The following is a 27,306-nucleotide window of genomic DNA, read 5'->3' on the forward strand; positions in this document are numbered from 1 at the left end:
CCCTGTTCTTCATGGAGTTCACATCTAGATAGGGAAGAGACATAAAAACCTAACAAAAAACCTAACATGTAAAGAGAGTGATATAAATGCTCTGATATTGTTAACCTGTGGAGTGTGGGATTACAAAAGAGCAGCACCAAACATATTTGGGAGTTCAGGGAAGACTTCCTGAAGGAGGTGGTACTTGTCCTGAGCCAGATGGAAAGGGAGTTGTGAAAACATATGCAAAGGTATGGAGGGGAGAGAGACTCTTCCAATAGTTGAGTTTGGTAGGAGTATAACATGTAAGTGACGCAGTGGGCTAGGGATGACGTACAGAGATTTTCAGATCCCCATCATTAGATCGTTGAATACCAGACAAAGTAGATGGGGCTTGAACCTGAAGAAAATGAGAATTCGCAGCAGAGTCACTGGCAGGGAAGTAATATGGTCAGATTTGTATATTAGAAAGAAAACTCTAAAGGAAGGCAGGGTGATCAGTTAGTTATTTGTAGGAGTTCATGAAAATGTCAGTGAGACCTGAGCTAAGGATGTGTCTGAAGGGAAAGGTATTTACTGGATTTGGTGACCATTCATGAGGATGATAGAGAAGGAAGAATCTGGGATGATCTCCATATTTTTGGCATGACTGACTGGGTGGATGAAAATGTCATTCATGAACCTGGAGGAGCAGCAGGTTTGGGAAGATGAGTTTTGGACTTTGAAGGAAACTGAAACATTCACATAGAGATGTCAAATAGGCAATGGATTCAAGTATTTGGAGTTTAGGAGAGAGATCTGGGCTAAAGATTTGACATTCATCAATACTATCTGTTTGTGATCTTATAAGGATTAAATCATATGGATATAGATAATATGTATTGATATATGCTTGTTATTTAGTTGTTTGTTGAACATACTGAGTACACACAAAGGTATATTTACAACACTATTTTCACAGGTACCATTGAAATAAATTATAACAACTATCACTTATAATACACTATTTGCCATGAATTGTGCTAAGTGTGTGATTATCTAGTGTTTACCATAACTTTTTGATGTAGGAGTAGTTACTCCAATGTTTCTTTCTTTTTTCTTTTTTGTTTTTTACAAGAGATAAGGAGGGACACTACATAATGATCAAGGGATCAATCCAAGAAGAAGATACAACAATTATAAATGTTTATGCACCCAACAGAGGAGCACCTAAATACATAAGGCAAATGCTAACAACCATGAAAGGATAAATTGACAGTAACATAGTAATAGTAGGGGACTTTAACACCCCACTTACACCAATGGTCAGATCATCCAAACAGAAAATAAATAAGGAAACATAAGCTTTAAATGACACTATAGACCAGATAGATTTAATTGATATTTATAGAACATTCCACCTGAAAGTGGCAGAATACACTTTCTTCTCAAGTGCACATGGAACATTCTCCAGGATAGATCACATCTTGGGTCAGAAATCAAGCCTAGGAAAATGTAAGAAAATTGAAATCATATCTAGCATCTTTTCTGACCACAACGTTATGAGATTGGAAATCAATTACAGGAAAAAAAAACTATAAAAAGCACAAATACATGGAGGCTAAACAGTGTGCTACTAAGTAACCAAGACATCACTGAAGAAATCAAGGAAGAAATAAAAAAAAAAATAGAAACACATGACAATGAAAACATGATGACCCAAAACCTATGGGACACAGCAAAAGCAGTTCTAAGAGGAAAGTTTATAGCAATTCAATCTCACCTCAAGAAACAAGAAAAATCTCAAATAAACAATCTAACCCTACACTTAAAACAACTGGAGAAAGAAGAATAAAGAAAACCCAAATCTCTTGTAGGAGTAGTTACTCCAATTTTTCATATGAGCAAGCTGAGTACAGGAAAAAGTTTAAACTGGCCACGGCCATCTAGTGGCAGGGTTGGGAACTTCAAAGTCAGTGTTATATCTCATTTTCTACATTAGGTTACACCAGCACTAACAAAGGATTACATTGCACATAAGCAGTTGCTGGGAAGACAACTCTGCCTCCATCTCTGGCCCAGAGACCAGCTGGTGATGACATACATGCTCCTGTGGAATCGTGGGTAGATACTGAACTTGTAAATGAAACGATTTCTAAACACTTCCTTGCTTAGTATTTTCTTTGCCTTTTGCCTGGGGTGCATGCATCCCTCAAGCACTAGGACCTTGTGAAATCTAGGCTGCTATAGCACCACTGTTCACAGTCAGAATCCAGTTGCTGCTCCTGCAGGTGGTCGGCTTTCTTCTTGGCCTTGTAGGCCAAGAAGCTCGAGCCTTTGGCAGCCCCAAGTTTCACTCAAGCACCCCAAGGCCTGTGACTGATCCATTACTCCTGCTTTTGGGGATGCAGATGGCCAAGCTGATCCAACAAAGGAAGGTGAGAGTGCAACGCTGGCTGATTCAAAAGAGGGTGGAGGGACAAGTCTTTTAATGGACAACTCCAGGAAGTTTAGTGGTGGTTGTTGTTGTGGTAATGAGTTTGGGCTTGGTGGAAATCAATTTCCTTTCTACCCTCTACTAGGGAGACCTAGGAAAGGCATTCACTGAGGAAAAAAGAGACTTCTGGGAGTTGTAGTATGCTTTTACCCAGAGCATTTGCTGTGGGCATCAGTTGGACTATTTTGGCACCCTTCGTAGTCCTTTCTGTCCATTTGTCCTGTCTGTGAGTAATAATTGTGTGGGACTAAATCAGGTGCGGTTTACAAACTGATTTTTAGTCATGGAATCTCCCTCTCACCCTCTCTCTCTTTATCAATTTCTTTCAGTCCTAGGTCTACCTGATGCTTCTTTTCTAAGGAACTTTTTAATTAAAAAAATGTACTACCTGCATTAGGATAATAATAGCACGGCAGGTCATAGTACATGTCAAATATGGTGTTGGGTACTTAAACATATTCTGTCTCACTGATGCAGTTATCTAGGTAATATCCTCATTTTACACATGAGGAAACAGGTAAAAGGATTTGCACACATACACAGAAACAGGTGGAAATTCTTAATCCAAAGATTTAAGCAGCTCAAACAGTTGTTTTCTCTACACTTGTTTAGGCAGGAGTATCCATTTCTGTATCATATGAATAGCTAGTTCCCTAGAGGTACTGGACTATAGTCTAGTATTCTTTCTTGATTACCCTCTTGTCTTATCCCTTGGTTCTCTCAATTGCTTTAACTCATTGCTTTATTACGAAAATCTAGAATGTTTATTCAAACCCCTGGTAAACTTTCAGTGACGTGTCGTGGTGTGTTCCTATATCCCATTCCAGCCCCCTATCCCCCATGCCTGCTTTTGCTAACAGTTGGTGAGACAGTGAGATATAGTAGAAGACAATAGGCTTCAAATTTTGGTCTACCTCTCTATAGCTATGTGAACATGGAAAAGGGTTGCCATGAAAATTACAGATTATGCCGTATCAAGCACCTGGCACAGAGTAGACTGTGTAGCATAGTGACTAGGATGGAGTCCAGAACCATACTGCGTGAGTTTGGAAATTCTGGCTCTCCTGCTATGTAGCTATGCAATCTCGGAAACATTCCATAACATTTTTTTTAAAGGAATTCCTTTATTTTTATTTATTTATTTATTTATATTTGGCTGTGTTGGGTCTTCGTTTCTGTGCAAGGGCTTTCTCTAGTTGCAGCAAGCGGAGGCCACTCTTCCTCGCGGTGCGTGGGCCTCTCACTATCGTGGCCTCCCTTGTTGCGGAGCACAGGTTCCAGACGCGCAGGCTCAGTAGTTGTGGCTCAGGGGCCTAGTTACTCCGCAGCATGTGGGATCTTCCCAGACCAGGGCTTGAAACCGTGTCCCCTGCATTCGCAGGCAGATTCTCAACCACTGCACCACCAGGGAAGCCCCATAACATTTTTTAATGTATTTTTTAAACATCTTTGTTGGAGTATAATTGCTTTACAATGTTGTGTTAGCTTCTGCTACATAACAGCAGATATGTATATATGATATACATATATTCCCATATTTCCTCCCTCTTGCATCTCCCTCCCACACTCCCTACCCACCCCTCTGGGTGGACACAAAGCACAGAGCTGATCTCCCTGTGCTATCTAACTGCTTCTCACTAGCTATTTTACATTTGTTAGTGCATATATGTCCATGCCACTCACTCACTTCGTCCCAGCTTACACTTCCCCCTCCGCATATTCTCAATCCCATTATCTACGTCTGCAACTTTATTCCTGTCCTGCCCCTAGGTTCTTCAGAACCATTTTTATTTTAGATTCCATATATAAGTATTAGCATATGGTATTTGTTTGTCTCTTTCTGAATTACTTCACTCTGTATGATAGACTCTAGGTCCATCCAACTCACCAAAAATAACTCAATATCATTTCTTTTTACGGCTGAGTAATATTCCATTGTATATATATACCACATCTTCTTTATCTATTCACCTGTTGATGGACACTTAGGTTGCTACCAGGTCCTGGCTATTGTAAATAGAGCTGCAATGAATATTGTGACACATGACTCTTTTTGAATTATGGTTTTCTCAGGGTATATGCCCAGTTGTGGGATTGCTGGGTCATATGGTTGTTTTAGTTTTAGTTTTCTGAGGAACTTCCATACTGTTCTCCATAGTGGCTGTATCAATTTACATTCCCACCAGCAGTGCAAGAGGATTCCCTTTCATCCACACTCTCTCCAGCATTTAGTGTTTGTACATTTTTTGATGATGGCCATTCTGACTGGTGTGAGCTGATACCTCATTGTAGTTTTCATTTTCATTTCTCTAATAATTAGCGACGTTGAGCATCCTTTCATGTGTTTGTTGGCAATCTGTATATCTTCTTTGGAGAAATGTCTATTTAGGTCTTCTGCCCATTTTTGGTTTGGGTTATTTGTTTTTTTGATATTGAGCTCCATGAGCTGCTTGTATATTTGGAGATAAATCCTTTGTCAGTTGCTTTGTTTGCAAATATTTGCTCCCATTCTGAGGGTTGTCTTTTCATCTTGTTTATTGTTTCCTTTGCTGTGCAAAAGATTTTGTCTCATTAGGTCCCATTTGTTTATTTTTGTTTTTATTTCCATTTCTCTGGGAGGTGGGTCAAAAAGGATCTTGCTGTGATTTATGTCATACAGTGTTCTGCCTATGTTTTCCTCTAAGAGTTTTATACTCTCTGGCTTTACATTTAGGTCTTTAATCCATTTTTAGTTTATTTTGGTGTATGTCGTTAGGGAGTGACCTAATTTCATTCTTTCACATGTACCTGTCCAGTTTTCCCAGCACCACTAACTGGAGAGGCTGTCTTTTCTCCATTGTATATTCTTGCCTCCTTTATCAAAGATAAGGTGACTATATGTTCGTGGGTTTATCTCTGGGCTTTCTATCCTGTTCCATTGATCTATATTTCTGTTTTTGTGCCAGTACCATACTGTCTTGATTACTGTAGCTTTGTAGTATCGTCTGAAGTCAGGGAGCCTGATTACTCCAGCTCCATTATTTTTCTCAAGATTGCTTTGGCTCTTCGGGGTCTTTTGTGTTTCCATACAAATTGTGCAATTTTTTGTTCTAGTTCTGTGAAAAATGCCATTGGTAGTTTGATAGGGATTGCATTGAATCTGTAGATTGCTTTGAGTAGTATAGCCATTTTCCCAATGTTGATTTTTCCAATCCAAGAACATGGTACATCTCTCCATCTGTTTGTATCATCTTTAGTTTCTTTCATTAGCATCCTATAGTTTTCTACATACGGGTCTTTTGTCTCCTTAGGTAGGTTTATTCCTAGGTATTTTATTCTTTTTGTTGCAGTGGTAAATGGGAGTGTTTCCTCAATTTCTCTTTCAGATTTTTCATCATTCATGTATAGGAATGCAAGAGATTTCTGTGCATTAATTTTGAATTCTGCTACTTTGCCAAATTCATTGATTATCTCTAGTAGTTTTCTGGTAGCAACCTTAGGATTCTCTATGTATAGTATCATGTCATCTGCAAAGAGTGACACTTTCACTACTTCTTTTCCGGTTTGGATTTCTTTTTCTTCTCTGAGTGCTGTGGCTAAATCTTCCAAAACTATGTTGAATAATAGTGGTGAGAGTGGACAAACTTGTCCTGTTCCTGATCATAGAGGAAATGGTTTCAGTTTTTCACCATTGAGAATGATGTTGTCTCTGGGTTTGTCATATATGGCCTTTATTATGTTGAGGTAAGTTCCCTCTATGCCTACTTTCTGCAGGGTTTTTATCATAAATGGGTGTTGAATTTGGTTGAAAGCTTTTTCTGCATCTATTGAGATGATAGTATGGTTTTTCTCCTTCAGTTTGTTAATATGGTGTATCACATTGATTGATTTTCATATATTGAAGAATCCTTGCATTCCTGGGATAAACCCCACTTGATCATGGTGTATGATCCTTTTAATGTGCTGTTGGATTCTGTTTGCTAGTATTTTGTTGAGGATTTTTGCATCGATGTTCATCAGTGATATTGGCCTATAGTTTTCTTTCTTTGTGACATCTTTTTCTGGTTTTGGTGTCAGGGTGATTGTGGCCTCATAGAATGCGTTTGGGAGTGTTCCTCTCTCTTCTATATTTTGGAGAGTTTGACGAGGATAGGTGTTAGCTCTTCTCTAAATGTTTGATAGAATTCACTTGTGGAGCCATCTGTTTCTGGACTTCTGTTTGTTGGAAGATTTTTAATCACAGTCTCAATTTCAGTGCTTGTTGTTTGTCTGTTTATATTTTGTATTTCTTCCTGGTTCAGTTTCAGAAGGTTTTGCTTTTCGAAGAATTTGTCCATTTTATTGGCATGAGTTGCTTGTAGTAGTCTCTTGGAATCCTTTGTATTTCTGTGTGTCTGTTTTAACTTCTACTTTTTTATTTCTAATTTTACTGATTTGAATCCTCTCTGTCTTTTTCTTGATGAGTCTGGCTAATGGATTAACAAGTTAGTTTATCTTCTCAAAGAACCAGCTTTTAATTTTATTGATCTTTGCTATTATTTTCTTTGTTTCTATTTCATTTACTGCTGCTCTGATCTTTACGATTTTTTTTCCTTCTACAAATTTTGGGGCTTTTTGTTCTTCTTTCTCTAGTTCCTATAGGTGTAAAGTTAGATTGTTTAATTGAGATTTTTCTTGTTACTTGAGTTGGGCTTGTATTGCTATAAACTTCCCTCTTAGAACTGCTTTTGCTGTATTCCATAAGTTTTCGATCGTCGTGTTTTTGTTGTAATTTGTCTCTGGGTATTTTTTGATTTCCTCTTTGATTTCTTCAACGATCTCTTGGTTATTTACTAACCTATTGTTTAGCTTCCATGTGTTTGTGTTTTTTACGTTTTTCCCCCTGTAATTGATTTCTAATCTCATAGCGTTGTGGTCAGAAAAGTTGCTTGATATGATTTCAGTTTTGTTAAATTTACTGAGGCTTGATTTGTGACCCAAGATGGGATCTATCCTGGAGAATATTCCATATGCACTTGAGAAGAAAGTGTAATCTGCTGTTTAGGGATGGAATGTCCTCTAAATATCAATTAAATCTATGTGGTCTATTGTGTCATTTAAAGCTTGTGTTTCCTTATTTATTTTCTTTTTGGATGATCTGTCCTTTGGTGTAAGTGAGGTGTTAAAGTCCACCACTATTATTGTGTTACTGTCGATTTCCTGTTTTTTAAGTGTTAGACGTTGCCTTATGTTTTGAGGTGCCCCTGTGTTGGGTGCATATATATTTATAATTGTTATACCTTCTTCTTGGATTGATCCCTTGATCATTATGTAGTGTCCTTCCTTGTCTCTTGTAATATTCTTTATTTTAAATTCTATTTTATCTGATATGAGTATTGCTACTCCAGCTTTCTTTTGATTTCCATTTGCATGTAATATCTTTTTCCATGTCCTCACTTTCAGTCTGTATGTGTCACTAGGTCTGAAGTGGGTCTCTTGTAGACAGCATATATATGGGTCTGTTTTTTGTTTCCATTCAGTGAGCCTGTGTCTTTTGGTTGGAGCATTTAATCCATGCACATTTAAGGTAATTAGCAATTTCTATGTTCCTATTACCATTTTCTGAATTGTTATAGGTTTGTTTTTGTAGGTTCTTTTCTTCTCTTGTGTTTCCCACTTAGAGATATTCCTTTAGCATTTGTTTTGTAGAGCTCGTTTGGTGGTGCTGAATTCTCTTAGCTTTTGCTTGTCTGTAAAGCTTTTGATTTCTCTGTTGAATCTGAATGAGATCCTTGTTGGTAGAGTAATCTTGGTTGTAGGTTCTTCCCTTTCATCACTTTAAGTATATCATGTCATTCCCTTCTGGCTTGCAGAGTTTCTGCTGAGAAATCAGCTGTTAACCTTATGGGAGTTCTCTTGTATGTTATTTGTCATTTTTCTCTTGTTGCTTTCAATAATTTTTCTTTGTCTTTAATTTTTTTCAATTTGATTACTATGTGTCTCAGCGTGTTTCTCCTTGGGTTTATCTTGCCTGGGACTCTCTGCACCTGCTGGACTTGGGTGGCTATTTCCTTTCCCATGTTAGGGAAGTTTTCGACTATAATCTCTTCAAATATTTTCTCGGGTCCTTTCTCTTTCTCTTCTCCTTCTGGGACTGCTATAATGCAAATGTTGTTGCCTTTAATGTTGTCCCAGAAGTTCCTTAAGCAGTCTTCACTTCTTTTCATTCTTTTTTCTTTATTCTTTTCTGCAGCAGTGAATTCCACCATTCTATCTTCCAGGTCACTTATCCATTCTTCTGCCTCAGGTTTTCTGCTATTGATTCCTTCTAGTGTATTTTTTTTAATTAATTAATTACTTTTTAAATTTTTGGCTGTGTTGTGTCTTCGTTGCTGCTTGTGGGTTTTCTCTGGTTGCATCGAGTGTGGGCTACTCTTTGTTGTGGTGCATGTCTTCTCACTCTGTTCGCTTCTCTTGTTGCAGAGCATGGGCTCTAAGCACATGTGCTTCAGTAGTTGTGGCACTCAGGCTAAGTAGTTGTGGCTCACGTGCTCTAGAGCGCAGGCTCAGTAGTTGTGGGTCACGGGCTTAGTTGCTCCACAGCATCTGGGATCTTCCCGGACCAGGGCTCGAACCCGTGTTCCCTGCATTGCCCGATGGATTCTTAACCACTGTGCCACCAGGGAAGTCCCCCTTCTAGTGTATTTTTTATTTCAGTTATTGTAATGTTCATCCCTGTTTGTTTGTTCTTTAATTCTTCTAGGTCTTTGTTAAACATTTCTTGCATCTTCTTGATCTTTGCCTCCATTCTTTTTCCGAGGTCTTAGATCATCTTCACTATCATTATTCTGAATTTTTTTTTTCCAGACAGTTCCCTATCTCCACTTCATTTAGTTGTTTTTCTGGGGTTTTATCTTCTTCCATCATCTGGTACATAGCCATGTGCCTTTTCATCTTCTCTATCTTTCTGTGAATGTGGTTTTTGTTCTACAGGCTGCAGGATTGTAGTTCTTCTTGCTTCTGCTGTCTGCCCTCTGGTGGATGAGGCTATCTGAGAGGCTTCTGCAAGTTTCCTGATTGGAGGGACTGGTGGTGGGTAGAGCTGGGGTTTTCTGTGGTGGGCAGAGCTCAGTAAAACTTTAATCCACTTGTCTGCTGATGGGTGGTGCTGGATTCCCTCCCTGTTGATTGTTTGGCCTGAGGTAACCCAACACTGCAGCTTACTTGGCTCTTTGGTGGGGCTAATGGTGGACTCTGGGAGGCCTCACGCCAAGGAGTACTTCCCAGAACTTCTGCTGCCAGTGTTCTTGTACTCACGGTGAGCCACAGCCACCCCTCGCCTCTGCAGGAGACCCTCCAACACTAACAGGTAGGTCTGGTTCAGTCTCCTATGGGGTCACTGCCCCTTTCCCTGGGTCCTGATGTGCACACTACTTTGTGTGTGCCCTCCAGGAGTGGAGTCTCTCTTTCCCCCTGTCCTGTTGAAGTCTGCAATAAAATCCCACTAGGTTTCAAAGTCTGATTCTCTAGGAATTCCTCCTCCCATTTCCGGACCCCCAGGTTGGGAAGCCTGACGTGGGGCTCAGAACCTTCACTCCTGTGGGTGGACTTCTGTGGTATAAGTGTTCTCCAGTTTGTGAGTCACCCACCCCGCAGTTATGGGAATTGATTTTATTGTGATTGTGCCCCTCCTACCATCTCATTTTGGCTTCTCCTTTGTCTTTGGATGTGGGGTATCTTTTTGGTTGATTTCCAGTGTCTTCCTGTCGATGATTGTTCAGCAGTTAGTTGTGATTCTGGTGCTCTCACAAGAGGGAGTGAGCGCACATCCTTCTACTCCACCATCTTGAACCAATCCCTCCCTTACTCACATTCTTAACCCTTGGCCTAGGTTTGTCAGATTTAGCAAATAAAAATATAGGACACACAGTTAACTTTCAGTTTCAGGAAAGCAACACATGATTTTTAGTATAATTATCCCCATGCCATATTTAGGGCATACGTATACTAAAAATTATTCACTAGTTATCTGAAATTCAAATTTAACTTAGCATCCTTTATTTCATCTAGAAATTGTGTTTTAATGTGCTTTTATGTTTCTGCTACTCAACTCCTGGGTTTGCAAGGGTGATATATAATGTTGAGGTTCAGGGTATTACTATAGCATGATGTCTATTACTGTTTATTTAATAGAAAAAATACTCACTAGTTGAATATATATATATATATATATATATATATATATATATATATATATATATTATCTATGAACTCCAATTTATATTTACTTTGTTAACCAAGAATTCCTAGACCGGAGACCTGGCTGAAGCAAAAACAAAGTGCTTTTATTTGGGCTTTGTTAAGACTGCAGCTGGGGAAGCATAAATCCAAGAAAGCACTTGAATAGTGTTCTGCCATACTACAAAATGGAGGAAGCTTATAAAGTCAAAAACTGCAAGGTCACATTTAATTACATAAATTGTTTGTCAAGAATGACAGTTGGAACTCACAAGAAGTAAGGGTGCTTGTTAAGCAAGTGTTGGTTGAGCTTTTGAAACAATAATGATTACATAGTTGTGAAACGGGGGTGGGAATTTTGAAACTACATGATTGCAGCTAGCAGCTGCTAGCTGATGCTGTTTTGAAAATGGCTGGTGGCTGGTGGTGTCCTTGAGTTTGATACAGTTCAGAAAGCTCAAGTTCTCAGTGATGCAGGAATGTCTGAAATGACATCTACAATGCCTATCTTGCTCCATTTTGGCTGCTGGAAACATAGTTACTCCATTTTGATTTTTAAATGATCTTAAATATGTCATCAACATAGAGGGGAGTTTATGCTTTTTACCTCTACTCATTGTTCAGAGCCTTCTAGTACTCCTGATTTCTTAGCTTCAAAGTAGACATCTTTTACCCCCTCACAGTGGACTGCACTGGCTAATTCACTGATGATGTCCCAAATGCAAAGTGATTGATGCACATACCAGACTTCCATTAAATACTTGTTGAATGGATGAATTGTTCAGTAAATAAACGCCCACTAACTAAATTATTGTATTTTTCAGGCGAAATGCATAGATGTTGTTCAGATTTTTATCAACAGAATCAAGGATGTGAACCCAATGATCAATGGAATTATCAAGTACAGGTGAACATTTTTACTCTCTCATGGTTTTCAGTTATTGCTATTGCCATGCCATCTTGGTGTATTTCCGGGACTCATTTTCTTCTGATTCCTTCCTTTGATTTCCCACTGGGACCTGCCCTGACTTCTTTTTTTTTTAACATCTTTATTGGAGTATAATTGCTTTACAATGGTGTGTTAGTTTCTGCTTTATAACAAAGTGAATCAGTTATACATATACATATGTACCCATATCTCTTCCCTCTTGCATCTCCCTCCCTCACACCCTCCCTATCCCACCCCTCTAGGTGGTCACAAAGCACCGAGCTGATCGCCCTGTGCTATGCAGCTGCTTCCCGCTAGCTATTTATTTTACATTCGGTAGTGTATATATGTCCATGCCACTCTCTCACTTTGTCACAGCTTACCCTTCCTCCTCCCCATATCTTCAAGTCCATTCTCTAGTAGGTCTGTGTCTTTATTCCCGTCTTACGACTAGGTTCTTCCTGACCTTTTTTTCCCCCTTAGATTCCATATATAGGTGTTAGCATACTGTATTTGTTTTTCTCTTTCTGACTTACTTCACTCTGTATGACAGACTCTAACTCCATCCACCTCACTACAAATAACTCAATTTCGTTTCTTTTTATGGCTGAGTAATATTCCATTGTATATATGTGCCACATCTTCTTTATGCATTCATCTGATGATGGACACTTAGGTTGCTTCCATGTCCTGGCTATTGTAAATAGAGCTGCAATGAACATTTTGGTACATGACTCTTTTTGAATTATGGTTTTCTCAGGGTATATTCCCAGTAGTGGGATTGCTGGGTCATATGGTAGTTCTATTTTTAGTTTTTTAAGGATCCTCCATACTGTTCTCCATAGTGGCTGTATCAATTTACATTCCCACCAACAGTGCAAGAGTGTTCCCTTTTCTCCACATCCTCTGCAGCATTTATTGTTTGTAGATTTTTTGACGATAGCCATTCTGACCGGTGTGAGATGATTCAGCACTTCCTACCCTTTGTTGAGCTTTTCTATTTATATGTCTGCTTCCTCCAGTCTCCTATTGACTGTAACATGTTTGATGGCAAAGAATAAATTTCATTGGATTTTACATATCTAACATCCAGAAAAAGCCTTCATCATTGATAGCTTACTGAATTAATGAGTCTTTGATAGTGAATCTAATAAGGGAACCCTCCCTTCACCCTACACTTTCCAATGTGTATTTAGTATAGTAGATGGTATTTTGAAAAGGTATTATATATGTGACTTTTACATTTTAGTTGTCAAGTCAACCTTTTTTGAGAGCTATGAGGTATTAAAGGCACAAAACGTGGATTTGTTTTCTATGACATCCTACACAGTGACTAGAACAGTTCCTATCATATCATGACATAGTGTGGCGTTTTCTGGGTCTCAGTCATTCATATACCATCTTTAGGATTTTTTTCTTGTTTTCACAGGAACTCTGTTGTTGTTGAATAACATACTTAATACAATTGAATCACTTGTATTAACTTAATCATTTTTGAATGAAAATTTATATTGCTACAAAAAATTGAAAACTGTAATCACTTGACATACATGGTTGCTGTATATTGACCTAAAATAAAACCAGACAGCCAGATATTTCTTCAGCAAAGATGGGTTTATTTGGGACCAGGAGAGAATTGCAATTCAAGGTCTGCAACCATGGTGAGCCAAGTGCAAGCCCCTCACAGGACAAGGCTTTTAAAGAGAGGAAAAGGAATTTGGGAAGGCTATAGTGAACAAAGAGTCCATGGCTTTTCTTTGGCTGAGTCTTTACCAGGAAGAAGAGGAGTCTTTCTTCTTCCTGTTGGGCTCTGCTATAGTCGCAGGGCATGACAGCTCCCCATTGTAGTCTCCCCACTCTATTTGATTGATGTTTCTGTTTATTAATTTATATATATAAATAAAATGAAAAATAGCCAGTATTGTGAAATTATAAACATTTAAAACACATTTATGAAATACAAGCAGCACATCAAATGAATTTGTATCCTACTAGTTATTTTATACATGTTTTCTTATTTAATCATTTCAACTGCTTTTACAAAAATTAATGATTCCAGTGTTATAGATGTGAATAGTGTGACCCAGAGAAATTAAATTATTTTCCTCTGGTCACACAGCTGGTATGTGACAGAGCCATGATCCAAATATACAGACATCCAATGCCCAAAACCGAAGTACATAAAGTCCTTATGTTCCAGGAATTCTCCCTTGTCCCTTTCCTTTTTCTATGAACCAGCATTCCACTGGTCCCATCTTCCAACACTTTCAGCAGCTCCTCATACCAGAGATATTTCCCCAGATTTTGCACTGGGTTTTTTATTTGAAATGTAGTTTAGGGTTAAGTTGTTGACAGAATATGTCTTTAAACGTTTGAGAAATAGAGGGAAATTCCATTATTTTTATTTCTCTATTACCATTTAAGTAGTATGAGTCATAAGGAGGGAGGTGTTTTGTTGCAGGGCTTGTTTATGTGTGTGAGGATATTAATAAAGTTTTGACAGAATTAAATTATTGTCCTTTGTTGAAAATGATGGTTTGGACTTACAAATAGAGTGGAGAGGTTGCTGGTGGGTAGATAGGAGGGATTGCGCCATCAGAAATTGAAGATTTGGGGGGCAAAGGAAGATGGCAAAATAGGAGGAGGAGGTGGAATTCATCACTCTTAAAAAGTACATCAAGAATACATCTACAAATGGAACAATTCTCATAGAACACCTGCTGAACATTAGTGGAAGACTTCAGACACCTAAAAGGACAAGAAAAATCCCCACACAACTGGGTAGGATGAAAGAAAGGAGAGAAAAAGAAAAGAGGAATCAAAAAAGGGACCAGCAACCCTGGCGGGAAGCTGAAGGTGAGGGGAGGTCCCCACACTCTGAAAAACTCCCTCATGGTGGGAAAATCAGCTGGGACAGCAAAGGACCTTTCAGGGATCTAAGGAGAATTCAGCAGATGGTCTGTGGAAGGCAGGACTGCACACATGCTCTACACCACAGCTCTGTGCATTCCAGCCTGAGTCGTGAGTCTACTGTCGTGGAAGGGACTGGGTGCTGGAAAGTGGGGCTTAGAGCATGGACCTATGGAGGGGACAGCTGTTGGCTGTGAAAAGACAGCCTGAAGGGAAAGGAATAAGGAGCTCCACAACCAGGAAAGTCTGCAGAGAAAGCTCGGGACACCATAGAAGCAAGGTGTCATTGTTGAGTGGTGCACAAAGGGTGGAGCTGCCATTACAGCCCCTTTCCCTGCCCACTGCCTTCTTGAACCTCTGTGGGCACTGGGAGGGGCTCTCATTTGAGCAGGCCTGCCCACCCCTCAGGCGGGGGTCTCCTCTTTCCATGGGCTCTGGGGGCCTGTGTGCCACTCATCCCAAAGCCTCCTTGGGAATCAGCACTGGGCACCCCTACCTGTGACGAGAGTCCACTGATGGTGGCAGGGGCTGAGTGCTAAAGCATGGGGTTGGGAGAATGGATCTGGGGAGAGGAGTGCTGTTGACTGCATGGATACAGCAGAGGGGAAGGGAGTGAGGGCATGTGCAGCAAGGAATATTCCTAGAGGAAGTGTGGTCTGCCTAGAAATGAGGCCCCATTGTTGAGAGGTACATGGTGGAGGCAGGGCTGCCACCTGACCCCCCATGACAGCTCCTGCCTCCACAGGCACTGGGAGGCATTCCCACCAAAGCAAGTGCACCACAGTCTGTTACAAGTGCCTGCTGGTTCCACCACCACAGGCAACTTACACACACCCCAATTGTGGCCACCGTACTTCTCCTGGCTTGAGTGAGTAACCATGCCCCATGCAGTTGCTGCTTTCCCTCACTCTCACCTAGACAAGGAACAGAAGCCTGAGGGGGTGGTGCACACACAGAGGTGGGGTCAAAACCAAAGCTGAGCACCACAGGTGGTGCGACTACGGAAGAGGAATGGAAATCTTTCCAAGCAGCTGCCCAAGCCATGGATAAAATCCCTGAGATTTGCTTGGTAAATCCTGCATCTCTGGAATACCTGAATAGACAATGAGTGTTCCCACAATTGAGAGCAGTCTAGCCTTTGCAGCAGTGGACTTTGGGTGTAAGTACATGTGGGAGTTGGGCCAGGTCAGTGCCTGAGCTGGTCTTACAGTGCCTGCAGCAGGTCCAGAGACTTACCTAGAGGTATTGGAAGGCCTCCTGGGGAGGGACGGATTGACTCTGGCTCACTGTGTGGGCAAGGACACTGACAGAGGAGGCCCCAGAAAAATATTTATTACTATTATTCTTTTTTGGTTTGTTTCATTTTGTTCAGTTGTTGATGTTGTTGCTTTTATTACTTTTTCTCATTTACTTTTCCTTTATATATATATATATATATTTTTTATTTTTACTTTATTTTTTTGTTGTTTTGTGTTTTTTTTCTTGTTTTTTGTTCTTGTTTATTTTATTTGTTTATTTTTCTTTTTTGATTGTTTTTATGTGCATATTTTATGCTTTGTTCACTTTTTGTTGTTTGTTTGTTTTCTGTTTTTGTTTTATTTTTCATTTTTGTTTTTGTTAGTTTAGTCCCTATTGGCTGTTCTCATTTTTGAATTATTTTGTTTGTTTGTTCTCTTGTTTTGTTTTGTCTTGTTTTCTCTTTTTTTCTTTTTTCTATGTGTGTGTGTGTTGTGTTGTTGTTGCTGCTGTTTGTTTTTGCTATTTGCCTTGGGTTTTGTTTGTTTGTTTTCTTTTCTTTCCTTTCTTTTTTCTCTGGCCGAATTGTGCAGTTTGTGGGCTCTTGGTTCCCTGGTCAGGAGTCAGGCCTGGGCCTCTGGGGTGGGAGCACTGAGTCCAGGATGATGGACTGCCAGAGAATTTCTGGGCCTAGGGAATACTAATTGGTGTGTGTGCATGCTCTTGGAGGTATCTATGTCAACACAAAGACCCAGCCCCACAAAGCTGCCTGTAGGCTCCAGTGCTGGAAACCTCATGCCAAACAACCAGCAAGACAGGAACACAGCCCCACTCATCAGCAGACAGGCTGCCTAAAGTCGTACTAAGCTCAAACACACCCCAAAACAGAACACATGATGCAGCCTTGCCCTTCAGAGGAAAAAGACTCAGTTCTACCCACCAGGTCGCAGGAACCAGTCCTTCCCATGAGGCAGCATACACAATCCCTAGGACCAACCTAACTCACTAGGGGGCAGACAACAGAAGCAAGAGGAACTATGACCTTGCAGCCTGTGGAAAGGAGACAATAAACACAGTAGGTTAGACAAAATGAAATGACAGAGAAATATGTTGCAGACAAAAGAGCATCGTAAAATCCAAAAAGATCAAATAAATGAAGAGGAAATAGGCAATCTACCTGATAAAGAATTCAGAGTAATGATAGTAAAGATGATCCAAGATCTTTCAAATAGAATGGAGGCACGTATCGAGAAGATACAAGAAATATTTAACAAGGACCTAGAAGAACTAAAAAACAATCAGTGATGAAAAACAATAACTAAGTGAAAAATACACTAGAAGGAATCAATAGCAGAATAACTGAGGCAAAAGAACGGATAAGTGAGCTGGAGGATAGAATGGGGGAAATAACTGCCAAGGACCAGAGTAAAGAAAAAACAATGAAAAGGAATAAAGATAGTCTCAGAGACAATTGGGACAACATCAAACACACCAACATTTGAATTATAGTGGTCCCAGAAGAAGAAGAGACAGGGGTAGGGCCTGAGAAAATATTTGAAGAAATTGTAGTTGAAAACTTCCCTAATATGGGAAGGGAAATAGACAATAAAGTGCAGGAAGCACAGAGAGTCTCACACAGGATAAACTCAAAAAATACATGCTGAGACATATATTAATCAAACTATCAAAAATTAAATACAAAGAAAAAATATTAAAAGCAGCAAGGGTAAATCAAATAATAACATACAAGGGAATCTCCATAAGGTTATCAGTTGATTTTTCACCAGAAGCTCTTCAGGCCAGAAAACAGTGACAGGATATATTTAAAGTGACAGAAGGGAAAAAGCTACAATGAAGATTATTTTACCCAGCGAGAATCTCATTCAGATTTGATGGAGAAATCAAAAGATTTACAGACAAGCAAAACTAAGAGAATTCATCACCACAAAACCAGCTTTAAAACAAATGCTAAAGGAATTTCTCTAAGTGGGAAACACAAGAGAAGAAAAAGACTTACATAAACAAACCTAAAACAATTAAGAAGGTGGTGATAGGAACATACATATCAATAATTACCTTAAAAGTAAATGGATGAAATGCTCTAACCAAAAGACACAGACTGGCTGAATGGATGCAAATATGAGACCCATATATATGCTGTCTACAAGAGACCCACTTCAGACCTAGGGCCACATACAGACTGAAACTGAGGGGATGGAAAAAGATATTCCATGCAAATGGGGATCAAAAGAAAGCTGGAGTATCAATACTAATATCAGAAAAGATAGACTTTAAAATAAAGACTATTACAAGAGACAAGGAAGGACACTACATAACGATTAAGGGAATTATCCAAGAAGAAGATATAACAATTGTAAATATTTATGCACCCAACATAAAAGCACCTCAATACATAAGGACAATGTTAACGGTCATAAAAGGGGAAATAGACATTAACACAATAAATGAGGAGGACATTAACACCCCACTTACAACAATGGACAGATCATCCAGACAGAAAATAAATAAGGAAGCACAAGCTTTAAGTGACAAAATAGACCAAAGAGCCTTATTTGATATTTATAGGACATTCCATCAGAAAGTGACAATACACTTTCTTCTCAAGTGCACACGGAATATTTTCCAAGATAGATCACATCTTGGGTCACAAATCAAACCTCGGGAAATTTAAGAAAATTGAAATCAAATCTAACACCTTTTCCTTTTTTTTTGTCATTTTCTCCAATTAATTTTTGCTGAAGAATTTCACTCTATCCTTTGGGTATGTCCATTTCTTTCTTTTTTATTAACATCTTTATTAGAGTATAATTGCTTTACAATGGTGTGTTAGTTTTTGCTTTATAAAAAAGTGAATCAGTTATACATATACATATGTTCCCATATCTCTTCCATCTTGCATCTCCCTCCCTCCCACCCTCCCTATCCCACCCGACTAGGTGGTCACAAAGCACAGAGCTGATCTCCCTGTGCTATGTGTTTGCTTCCAACTAGCTATCTATTTTACGTTTGGTAGTGTATATATGTCCATGCCACTCTCTCACTTTGTCACATCTTACCCTTCCCCCTCCGCATATCCTCAAGTCCAAACATAACCCTCTGAGGTTAGAAATCAAATACAGAACACAAAAACTGTAAAAAGTACAAACACATGGAGCTTAAAAAATATGCTGCTAAATAAGCAAGAGATCACTGAAGAAATAAAAGAGGAAATAAAAAAATACCTAGAAACAAATGACAATGAAAACACAATGACCCAAAACCTATGGAATGCAGGAAAAGCAGTTCTAATAGGGAACTTTATAGCAATATGATCCTACCTCAAGAAACAAGAAAAATCTCAAATCAACAACCTCACCTTACACCTAAAGCAACTAGATAAAGAAGACAAACAAAACCCAAATTTAGTAGAAGGAAAGAACTCATAAATATCAGAACAGAAATGAACAAAATAGAAACAAAGTAAACAATAGCAAAATCAATAAAACTATATGGAGATACATGTATATCTATAGCCGATTCACTTTGTTACACAGCAGAAACTAACACACAATTGTAAAGTAATTAAAGTCCAAAAAAGATGTTTTAAAAAGCTGGTTCTTTGAGAAGATAAACAAAATTGATAAAACTTTAGCCAGACACATCAAGAAAAAAAGGGAGAGGACACAAAGCAATAAAATTAGAAATGAAAAAGGAGAAGTTACAACAGACACCGAAGAAATAAAAAGGATCATAAGAGACTACTACTAGCAACTATGTGCCAATAAACTGGACAACCTAGAAGAAATAGACAAATTATTAGAAAACTATTTTCTACTTCTTCCAAGACTGAACCAGGAATAAATAGAAAATATGAACAGACCAATCACAAGCACTGAAATTGAAACTGTGATTAAAAATCTTCCAACAAACAGAAGTCCGGGACCAGATGGCTTCACAGGCAAATGCTCTCAAATATTTGGAGAACAGCTAAACCTATCCTTCTCAAACTCTTCCAAAAAATTGCAGAGGGAGGAACACTCCCAAATTCATTCTCTGAGGCCACCATCACCCTGATACCAAAACCAGACAAAGATGTCACAAAGCAAGAAAACTACAGGCCAATATCACTAATGAACATAGATGCAAAACTCCTGAACAAAATACTAGCAAACAGAATCCAACAGCATATAAAAAGGATCATACACCATGATCAAGTGTGGTTTACCCCAGGAATGCAAGGATTCTTCACTATATGCAAACCAATCAATGTGATACACCATATTAACCAATTAAGGAATTAAAACCATTTGATCATCTCAATAGATGCAGAGAAAGCTTTTGACAAAATTGAACACCAATTTATGATTTTTTAAAAAAACCTCTCCATAAAGTGGACATAGAGGGAAACTACCTCAACATAATAAAGGCCATATATGACACACCAACAGCAAAATTTATTCTCAGTGGTGAAAAACTGAAAGCATTTCCTCTAAGATCAGGAAGAAGACAAAGGTGTCCACTCTCACCACTTTTATTCAACATAGTTTTGGAAGTCCTAACCACAGCAATCAGAGAAGAAAAAGAAATAAAAGGAATACAAATTGGAAAAGAAGAAGTAAAACTGTCACTTTTGGAAGACGACATGATACTATACAGAGAAAATCCTAAAGAGCCCACCAGAAAGCTACTAGAGCTCATCAATGAATCTGGGAAAGTTGCAGGATACAAAATTAATGCACAGAAATCACTTGTATTCCTATACACTATCAATGAAATATCAGAAAGGGAAATTAAGGATAAAATCACATTCACCACTGCAACAAAAAAAACTAAAATACTTAGGAATATACTTACCTACGGAGGCTAAAGACCTGTAAGCACAAAACTGGAAGATACTGATGAAAGAAGTCAAAGACGACACAAACAGATGGAGAGATATGCTATGTTCTTGGATTGGAAGAATCAATATTGTCAAAATCACTGTACTACTGAAAACAATCTACAGGTTCGGTGCAATACCTATCAAATTACCAATAGCATTTTTCACAGATCTCGAACAAAAGAATTTACAATTTGTATGAAAACATAAAAGACCCTGAAATAACAAAGCAATCTTAAGAAAGAAAGACGGAACTTGAGGAATCAAGCTCCCTATTTCAGACTATACTACAAATCTACAGTAATCAAGACAGTATAATACTGCCAGAAAAACAGAAATATACATCAATGGAACAGGATAGAAAACCCAGAGATAAACCCCCCCACCAATGATCACCTAATCTATGACAAAGTAGGCTAAAATATACAGTGCAAAAAAGACAGCCTCTTCAATAAGTGGTGCTGGGAAAACTGGACAGCTACATGTAAAAGAATGAATTTAGAACACTCCCTAACACTGTACACAAAAATTAACTCGCAATGGATTAAAGACCTAAATGTAAGCTCAGACACTGTAAAACTCTTAGTGGAAAACATAGGCAGAATACCCTTTGACATAAATTGTAGGAAAATCTTTTTTGACCCACCTCTTAGAGTAATGAAAATAAAAACAAAAATAAACAAATGGGACCTAATGAAACTTAAAAGCCTTTGCACAACAAAGGGAACCATAAACAAGACAAAAAGACAACCCTCAAAATGGGAGAAAATATTTGCAAAAGAAGCAACAGACCAAGGATTAATCTCCAAAATATACAAGCAGCTCAATCAGCACAATATCAAAGAAACAAACACAATCAAAAAATGGACAGAAAACCTAAATAGACATTTCTCCAAAGAAGAACAGATGGAAAACAAACACATGAAAAGATGCTCAATATCACTAATTATTAGAGAAATGAAAATCAAAACTACAATGAGGTATCACCTCACAGCTGTCAGACTGGCCATCATCAGAAAATCTACAAACAATAAATGCTGGAGAGGGTGTGGAGAAAAGGGAACCCTCCAACACTGTTAGTGGGAATATAAATTGATACAGCCACTATGGAGAACAGTATGGAGGTTCCTTAAAAACCTAAAAATAGAACTACCATATGACCCAACAATCCCATTACTGGGCATATACCCTGAGAAAACCATAATTGAAATAGTCACACGCACCCCAATGTTCATTGCAGCACTGTTTACAATAGCCAGTAAATGGAAGCAACCTAAATGCCCATCGAAAGATGAATGGACAAAGAAGATGTGGTACATATATACAATGGAATATTACTCAGACATTAAAAGGAATGAAATTGGGTCCTTTGTAGAGACATGGATGGAGCTACAGAGTGTCATACAGAGTGAAGGAAGTCGGAAAGAGAAAACAAACATCGTATATTAACATATATATTGAATCTAGAAAAATGGTATAGGTGATCCTATCTGGAAAGCAGAAATAGAGACACAGACACAGAGAACAAATGTATGGATACCAAGGGGGAAAGGGGGTGTGGGAGGAATTCGGATATTGGGATTGACCCATATACAATATTGATACTACATATTAATAGACAGCAAATGAGAACATACTCTGTCGCACAGGGAACTCTACTTAATGCACTGTAGTGACCTAAATGGGAAGGAAATCCAAAAAAGAGGGGATATATGTATATGTATAGCTGATTCACTTTGCTGTACAGTAGAAACTAACACAACATTGTAAAGCAACTATACTCCAGTAAAAATTAATTTTATAAAAATTGAAGATTTGGAGAGATATAAGACAAGTATGGCTCCAGGAGAGACGTTCAGAAATAATTTTATGAAGTTTATTCATGCTAGGTGTAACATCATTTTTTGTCCTGCCTCTCTTAAAACATCCGCAAATTGCTAATTATAATGTTTCTATTGTACTTGAAATTAAGAATATTGGCAATAAAATGAAAAAATATACATAAAGCACCTAGCATACAACCTTAAATCAATCACTCAATGTTAGCTATTTTTTTTAACGTCTTTATTGGAGTATAATTGCTTCACAATGGTGTGTGAGTTTCTGCTTTATAACAAAGTGAATCAGTTATAAATATATATATGTTCCCATATCTCTTCCCTCTTGCATCTCCCTCCCTCCCACCCTCCCTATCCTACCCCTCTAGGTGGTCACAAACCACCGAGCTGATCTCCCTATGCTATGCAGCTGCTTCCCACTAGCCATCTATTTCACGGTTGGTAGTGTATATATGTCCATGCCACTCTCTCACTTTGTCATAGCTTAACTTTCCGCCTCCCCATATCCTCAAGTCCATTCTCTAGTAGGTCTGTGTCTTTATTCCCATCTTACCCATAGGTTCTTCATGACCTTTTTTGTTTTTTGATTCCATATATATGTGTTAGCATACAGTATTTGTTTTTCTCTTTCTGACTTACTTCACTCTGTATGACAGAATCTAGGTCCATCCAGCTCACTACAAATAACTCCATTTCATATCTTTGATGGCTGAGTAATATTCCATTGCATATATGTGCCACATCTTCTTTATCCATTCATCTGTAGAAGGACACTTAGGTTGCTTCCATGTCCTGGCTATTGCAAATAGAGCTGCAATGAACATTTTGGTACATGACTCTTTTTGAATTATGGTTTTCTCAGGGTATATGCCCAGTAGTGGGATGGCTGGGTCGTATGGTAGTTCTATTTGTAGTTTTTTAAGGAACCTCCATACTGTTCTCCATAATGGCTGTATCAATTTACATTCCCACCAAAAGTGCAACAGGGTTCTCTTTTCTCCACACCCAATACAGCTTTTATTGTTTGTAGATTTTTTGACGATGGCCATTCTGACCGGTGTGAGATGATATCTCATTGTAGTGTTGATTTGCATTTCTCTAATGATTAATGATATTGAGTATTCTTTAATGTGTTTGTTAGCAATCTGTTTATCTTCTTTGCAGACATGTCTATTTAGGTTTTCTGCCCATTTTTGGATTGGGTTGTTTGTTTTTTTCTTATTGAGCTGCATGAGCTGCTTGTAAATTTTGGAGATTAATCCTTTGTCAGTTGCTTCATTTGCAAATATTTTCTCCCATTCTGAGGGTTGTCTTTTGGTCTTGTTTATGGTTTCCTTTGCTGTGCAAAAGCTTTTAAGTTTCATTACGTACCATTTGTTTATTTGTGTTTTTACTTCCATTTCTCTAGGAGCTGGGTCAAAAATGATCTTGCTGTGCTTTATGTCATAGAGTGTTCTGCCTATGTTTTCCTCTAAGAGTTTGATAGTGTCTGGCCTTACATTTAGGTCTTTAATCCATTTTGATTTTATTTTTGCATACAGTGTTAGGGAGTGTTCTAATTTCATACTTTTACAAGTACCTGTCCAGTTTTCCAAGCACCACTTATTGAAGAGGCTGTCTTTTCTCCACTGTATATGCTTGCCTCCTTTATCAAAGAGAAGATGACCATATGGACGTGGGTTTATCTCTGGGCTTTTGATCCTGTTCCATTGATCTATATTTCTGTTTTTGTTCCAGTACCATACTGTCTTGATTACAGTAGCTTTGTAGTATAGTCTGAAGTCAGGGAGAATGATTCTTCCAACTCCATACTTCGTTCTCTAGATTGCTTTGGCTATTCGGGGTCTTTTGTGTTTCCATACAAATTGTGAAATTTTTTGTTCTAGTTCTGTGAAAAATGCCAGTGGTAGTTTGATAGGGATTGCATTGAGTCTGTAGATTGCTTTGGGTGGTAGAGTCATTTTCACAATGTTGATTCTTCCAATCTAAGAACATGGTATATCTCTCCATCTATTTGTATCATCTTTAATTTCTTTCATCAGTGTCTTATAATTTTCTGCATACAGGTCTTTTGTCTCCTTAGGTAGGTTTATTCCTAGATATTTTATTTTTTTTGTTGCAATGGTAAATGGGAGTGCTTTCTTAATTTCACTTTCAGATTTTTCATCATTAGTGTATAGAAATGCAAGAGATTTCTGTGCATTAATTTTGTACCCTGCTACTTTACCAAATTCATTGATTAGCTCTAGTAGTTTTTTGGTAGCATCTTTAGAATTCTCTATGTATAGTATTATGTCATCTGCAAACAGTGACAGCTTTACTTCTTCTTTTCTGATTTGGATTCCTTTTATTACTTTCTCTTCTCTGATTGCTGTGGCTAACACTTCCAAAACTATGTTGAATAATAGTGGTGAGAGTGGGCAACCAGGTCTTGTTCCTGATCTTAGTGGAAATTGTGTCAGTTTTTCACCATTGAGGATGATGTAGGCTTTGTGTTTGTCATTTATGGCCTTTATCATATTGAGGGAGTTCCCTCTATGCCTACTTTCTGCAGGGTCTTTATCATAAATGGGTGTTTAATTTTGTTGGAAGCTTTCCCTGCATCTATTGAGATAATGATATGGTTTTTCTCCTTCAATTTGTTAATATGGTGTATCACATTGATTGATTTGCGTATATTGAAGAATCCTTGCATTCCTGGGATAAACCCCACTTGATCATGCTGTATGATCCTTTTAATGTGCTGTTGGATTCTGTTTGCTAGTATTTTGTTGAGGATTTTTGCATCTATGTTCATCAGTGATAATGGCCTGTAGTTTTCTTTCATTGTGATGTCTTTGTCTGGTTTTGGTATCAGGGTGATGGAGGACTCGAAGAATGAGTTTGGGAGTGTTCCTCAGTCTGCTATATTTTGGAAGAGTTTGATAAGGATAGGTGTTAGCTCTTCTCTAAATGATAGAATTCGCCTGTGAAGCCATCTGGTCCTGGGCTTTTGTTTGATGGAGGATTTTTAATCACAGTTTCAATTTCAGTGTTTGTGATTGGTCTGTTCATATTTTCTATTTCTTCCTGGTTCATTCTTGGCAGGTTGTGCATTTCTAAGAATTTGTCCATTTCTTCCAGGCTGTCCATTTTATTGGCATGGAGTTGCTTGTAGTAATCTCTCATGATCCTTTGTATTTCTGCAGTGTCAGTTGTTACTACTCCTTTTTCATTTCTAATTCTATTGATTTGAGTCTTCTCGCTTTTTTTCTTGATGACTCAGGCTAATGGTTTATAAATTTTCTTTATCTTCTCAAAGAACCTGCTTTTAGTTTTATTGATCTTTGCTATCGTTTCCTTCATTTCTTTTTCATTTATTTCTGATCTGATCTTTATGATTTCCTTCCTTCTGCTAACTTTGGGGTTTTTCTGTTCTTCATTCTCTAATTGCATTAGGTTCCAGTTTAGGTTGTTTATTTGAGATGTTTCCTCTTTCTTGAGGTAGACTTGTATTGCTATAAATTTCCCTCTTAGAACTGCTTTTGCTGCATCCCATAGGTTTTGGGTTGTCGTGTTTTCATTGTCTTTTGTTTCTAGGTATTTGTTGATTTCCTCCTTGATTTTTTCAGTGATCTCTTGGTTATTAAGTAGTGCGTTGTTTAGCCTCCATGTGTTTGTATGTTTACAGACCTTTTCCTACAATTTATATCTAGTCTCATAGCGTTGTGGCCAGAAAAGATACTTGATACTATTTCAATTTTCTTAAATTTACCAAGGTTTGATTTGTGACCCAAGATATGATCTATCCTGGAGAATGTGCCAGGAGCACTTGAGAAAAAAGTGTATTCTGCTGTTTTTGCATGGAATGTGCTATAAATATCAATTAAGTCCATCTTGTTTAATATATCATTTAAAGCTTGTGTTTCCTTATTTATTTTCACTTTGGATGATCTGTCCATTTGTGAAAGTGGGGTGTTAAAATCCCCTATTATGATTGTGTTACTGTCGATTTCCCCTTTTATGGCTGTTAGTATTTGCCTTATGTATTGAGGTGCTCCTATGTTGGGTGCACAAATATTTACCATTATTATATCTTCTTCTTGTTTTGATCCCTTGATCATATGTAGGGTCCTTCTTTGTCTCTTGTAATAGTCTTTATTTTAAACTCTATTTTGTTTGATAGGAGAATTGCTGCTCCAGCTTTCTTTTGATTTCCATTTGCATGGAATATCTTTTTCCATCCCCTCACTTTCAGTCTGTATTTGACCCTAGGTCTGAAGTCGTTCTCTTGTAGACAGCATATATACTGCTCTTGTTTTTGTATGCATTCATACAGTCTGTGTCTTTTGTTGGGAGGATTTAATCCATTTATATTTAAGGTAATTATCAAAATGTATGTTCTGATTTACATTTTCTTAATTGTTTTGGTTTGTTATTGTAGGTCTTTTCCTTCTCTTGTGTTTCTTGCCTATAGTAGTTCTTTTAGCATTTGTTGTAAAGCTGGTTTGGTGGTGCTGAACTCTCTCAGCTTTTGCTTGTCAAAGTTTTAATTTCTCCATCAGATCGGAGTGAGATCCTTGCTGGGTAGATTAATCTTGGTTGTAGGTTTTTCTCCTTCATCACTTTAAGTATATACTGCTACTCCCTTCGGGCTTGCAGAATTTCTGCTGAAAGGTCAGCTGTTAACCTTATTGGGATTCCTTTGTGTGTTATTTGTTGTTTTTCCCTTGCTGCATTTAATATGCTTTCTTTGTATTTAATTTTTGATAGTTTGATTAATATATGTCTTGGCATGTTTCTCCTTGGATTTATCCTGTATGGGACTCTCTGTGTTTCCAGGACTTGATTAACTATTTCCTTTCCCATATTAGGGAAGTTTTCA

General features: G+C 38.1%; 1 protein-coding gene across 1 annotated transcript in view; it reads left to right on the plus strand.

Annotated features, from left to right (window-relative positions):
• Window positions 1–307: 307 nt before the first annotated feature.
• The window catches only part of FAAH2 (fatty acid amide hydrolase 2), a gene marked incomplete at its 5' end in the record, with an annotated part of 79,676 nt that continues 52,677 nt past the window's right edge, over window positions 308–27,306 (plus strand). Inside the window, 3 exon segments of the mRNA XM_082445677.1 lie at window positions 308–421; window positions 2,199–2,396; window positions 11,476–11,558. Of these exon segments, the coding sequence (XP_082301803.1) occupies window positions 308–421; window positions 2,199–2,396; window positions 11,476–11,558 (395 nt within the window).

The sequence above is a fragment of the Balaenoptera physalus genome (genome assembly GCF_965194825.1).
Source record: "Balaenoptera physalus genome assembly, chromosome: X".
NCBI lineage: Eukaryota > Metazoa > Chordata > Mammalia > Artiodactyla > Balaenopteridae > Balaenoptera > Balaenoptera physalus.